At 36.8% G+C, this 4,102-nt stretch overlaps 2 protein-coding genes across 2 annotated transcripts; both read left to right on the top strand.

Moving 5' to 3' along the window:
- The first annotated feature begins 367 nt into the window (after window positions 1-367).
- Window positions 368-3,042, top strand: LOC136831667 (uncharacterized). Its single transcript, XM_067092296.1, has 2 exons — window positions 368-442; window positions 2,614-3,042. The coding sequence occupies exons 1-2, from the start codon at window positions 368-370 to the stop codon at window positions 3,040-3,042; spliced, it is 504 nt and encodes a 167-aa protein (XP_066948397.1).
- A 348-nt stretch (window positions 3,043-3,390) lies between these two features.
- Window positions 3,391-3,834, top strand: LOC136831666 (uncharacterized). Its single transcript, XM_067092295.1, has one exon. It carries the CDS (start codon window positions 3,391-3,393, stop codon window positions 3,832-3,834), a length of 444 nt encoding a protein of 147 aa, XP_066948396.1.
- The last annotated feature ends 268 nt before the right edge of the window (window positions 3,835-4,102 follow it).

Below are 4,102 nucleotides of genomic sequence, written 5' to 3'. Positions count from 1 at the left end.
CCTTAACTGACCTGGCGTCACAGCACCGGAGGTCATCGAGACCTTTAACTGACAGATGACCTTAACTGACCTGGCGTCACAGCACCGGAGGTCACCGAGACCTTTAACTGGCAGACGAACTTAACCGACCTGGCATCACAGCACCGGAGGTCACCGAGACCTTTAACTGACAGATGACCTTAACTGACCTGGCGTCACAGCACCGGAGGTCATCGGAGAGCTGCGCCCGCCCCTGACTGAAGGAAGACAAAAGGAAGAGAGAGAAGAAGACGATCCTTCAAGCATGAAATCTCATATGCAAGGTTATCTGAGGTGATCTCGCCCTCGCATCACAATGGCTTACAGATGGCGCCCATAATGTCACACAATGCGGCCGTTGCTTCACGCCCTTACTCCTTCCTCCTTCCCCGACAATAACAATGAAATTGCAAATAATGCATTCGTAGATAACGGAGAGCCATTTGAATTTTAAATATTCCGCAGATACTGAAAGGAATACACTCGCATGCTACCGAGAACTGAATATGATAATGCGCTAACCCCGCTGCGTACAGAGAGAGAGAGAGAGAGAGAGAGAGAGAGAGAGAGAGAGAGAGAGAGAGAGAGAGAGAGAGAGAGAGAGTCATCTAATATTAAAAGCTGCACAGAAGTGGGACATTAACAGGGCAAAAGCGTCCAATATGCTTGGCGATACACGCATTATATTTTGCATTGCATATTTGCAATAGCAAGGACGGACAATCGACCGTTTCGTATTTATTATACAACGTTTGCCAGGTTATTTGGCTTTCTGCATTTACATTATCAATATAATCTTTATTCCTCTCTTATATAAATACATACATATGTACGTATGTATATATATACACAGTATATATATATATATATATATATATATATATATATATATATATATATATATATATATATATATATATATATATAATGTCTATAAATAATCAAACAAAATCACGTGTGGAACAGAAATAAATTACCGTCTCACATTGGGATCGAACCCAAGTCTTTTAATTGAAAGGGAAGGGCGCTACCAACTGAACCACACAAGTCATAAAAGAAGTTGGGACCTAAGTACCCCTTGCCTTTCAATTGAAAGATCTGGCTTCGATCCCTATGTGAGTCAGAAATATATATATATATATATATATCATAATATATATAAATATATAAATATATATATATATATATATATATATATATATATATATATATATATATATATATATATATATATATTTTCATGGAACTTCAAAACAAGCTTCCTTGATTAAAACAAGGATAACATAACTCACTCTCACTTATCATCTTAATCTGATCTTCCAGGGATACGTCAACCATCCTTCAGACCCACCTGCAAAGAAAATAAAAGAAAATGTTAAATAAATATATAATGAGAAGATAATACCGTAAGCTATAAATTCTAACTCATTACATATATCAGAAATACAAACTGTTGTTTAGACCACAGCAGTTCAAGCGAAGGTGCAATGCATTACTACTCTGATACAATTCAACTTGCATTTTAATATCTTACTTACATTTTTATTTGTTTATTAAATTGTTAATCTCTCTGTTTTTCCAATAACTGATCTCTTTCTGTATTTCCCATTACCTTCCGTTACTTCTCTCGAATGGGCACCATAATATTCTTTGGAAGTTTGAATTTTGAGTCAATGACCCCTGTAGTGGGCTTGTTCCACTTGAATAGGGTTCATCTTATGAATAATAATAATAATAATAATAATAATAATAATAATAATAATAATAATAATAATAATAATAATAATAATAATAATAATAATAATAATAATAATGTAAAGCTTACTCATTACAATCCTCTCAGTAGCTTTAATATTTATTCAAAAAATATTCAGTGTCACCTGTTCTTGAGAGATAGCGTTTATCTTAAACGTTCAAAATAATCCTTGATGTTTGCTGCAGAATCTGTCTTATCTAAACGTCTCATAAATACATTATTTCTGGAAACATCTTTAAGACTTCACGTTACATCCTTCTCTGTGACAAGGATACGTCCTCTGCTTTTGACTTCAGGTTTATTCATTCTTCTCCTAAAATATCCTGCAATTTCTCCTTCGCTGAATCTGAATCCATTCATCAGTGTATAAGCAAATCATTATTCCACTTTTCTGCGTGAGCCATTTTTCCTCCATTCTGAGAAAATGGGCCTCAGAGATTTTCATACTTAGAACTTCTAAGAACCTCATTTTTTTTTTAGGAAATTTGGTTTGAAAATGTGACAATGCAGACAGCTGAAGTTTTTGAAAATGTGACAATGCAGACAGCTGAAGTTTTTGAAAATGTGACAATGCAGGCAGCTGAAGTTTTTGAAAATGTGACAATGCAGACAGCTGAAGTTTTTGAAAATGTGACAATGCAGACAGCTGAAGTTTCTGAAAATGTGACAACGCACGCAGCTGAAGTTTTTGAAAATGTGACAACGCAGGCAGCTGAAGTTTTTGAAAATGTGACAACGCAGGCAGCTGATGTTTTTGAAAATGTGACAACACAGGCAGCTGAAGTTTTTGAAAATGTGACAATACAGGAGGTTAAGTTTTTGAAAATGTGACAACGCAGGCAGCTGATGCATCAGCTGAAGTTTTTGAAAATGTGACAACGCAGGCAGCTGAAGTTTTTGAAAATGTGACAACGCAGACAGCTGAAGTTTTTGAAAATGTGACAATGCAGGCAGCTAAAGTTTTTGAAAATGTGACGACGCAGACAGCTGAAGTTTCTGAAAATGTGACAATGCAGACAGCTGAAGTTTTTGAAAATGTGACGACGCAGACAGCTGAAGTTTTTGAAAATGTGACAATGCAGACAACTAAAGTTTTTCAAAATGTGACGACGCAGGCAGCTGAAGTTTTTGAAAATGTGACAACGCAGGCAGCTGATGCGTCAGCTGAAGTTTTTGAAAATGTGACAACGCAGGCAGCTGAAGTTTTTGAAAATGTGACGATGCAGACAGCTAAAGTTTTTGAAAATGTGACAACGCAGACAGCTTAAGTTTTTGAAAATGTGACAACGCAGGCAGCTGAAGTTTTTGAAAATGTGACAACGCAGACAGCTGAAGTTTTTGCAAATGTGACAACGCAGGCAGCTGAAGTTTTTGAAAATGTGACAGCACAGACAGCTGAAGTTTTTGAAAATGTGACAACGCAGACAGCTTAAGTTTTTTAAAACGTGACAACGCAGACAGCTAAAGTTTTTGAAAATGTGACAATGCAGGCAGCTGAAGTTTTTGAAAATGTGACAACGCAGGCAGCTGAAGTTTTTGAAAATGTGACAATGCAGACAGCTGAAGTTTTTGAAAATGTGACAACGCAGACAGCTGAAGTTTTTGAAAATGTGACGATGCAGACAGCTGAAGTTTTCGAAAATGTGACAACACAGGCAGCTGAAGTTTCTGAAAATGTGACAACGCAGACAGCTGAAGTTTTTGAAAATGTGACAACGCAGACAGCTGAAGTTTTTGTAAATGTGACAACGCAGACAGCTGAAGTTTTCGAAAATGTGACAACACAGGCAGCTGAAGTTTCTGAAAATGTGACAATGCAGACAGCTGAAGTTTTTGAAAATGTGACAATGCAGACAGCTGAAGTTTTTGAAAATGTGACGATGCAGACAGCTGAAGTTTTTGAAAATGTGACAACGCAGGCAGCTGAAGTTTTTGAAAATGTGACAATGCAGGCAGCTGAAGTTTTTGAAAATGTGACAACTCAGGCAGCTGAAGTTTTCATATGTTATAGAGTATCAAACACTGAGACTTTTTGGGTGGAAAACTCAAAAACTATTTAAAATAAATGGGATACGCCAGTCCTTCAAAACAGGGACGATATGTTTCCAATCACACAATTCACGCCTTTCATGAGATGAAGCGAAGAGCGGGTAACAATTCCCATCACAGAAGCGATTTTGACGAATGACCAACAATTTCACACAATCCAAGGATATCCTCATTGTATACAATTCACACCTATCGAAGGGGGTTTAATTCACAAAATAAAAAAGGCAAAGGGATGTGGGCTTCTCACTTTCCCGTGGAGGCAAAAAAAAAATATATATA

This window comes from Macrobrachium rosenbergii, chromosome 48 (assembly GCF_040412425.1).
Source record: "Macrobrachium rosenbergii isolate ZJJX-2024 chromosome 48, ASM4041242v1, whole genome shotgun sequence".
Taxonomy (NCBI): domain Eukaryota; kingdom Metazoa; phylum Arthropoda; class Malacostraca; order Decapoda; family Palaemonidae; genus Macrobrachium; species Macrobrachium rosenbergii.
Note: the sequence above shows the minus strand (reverse complement) of the source record. Positions and strands in the feature narration are given on the sequence as shown.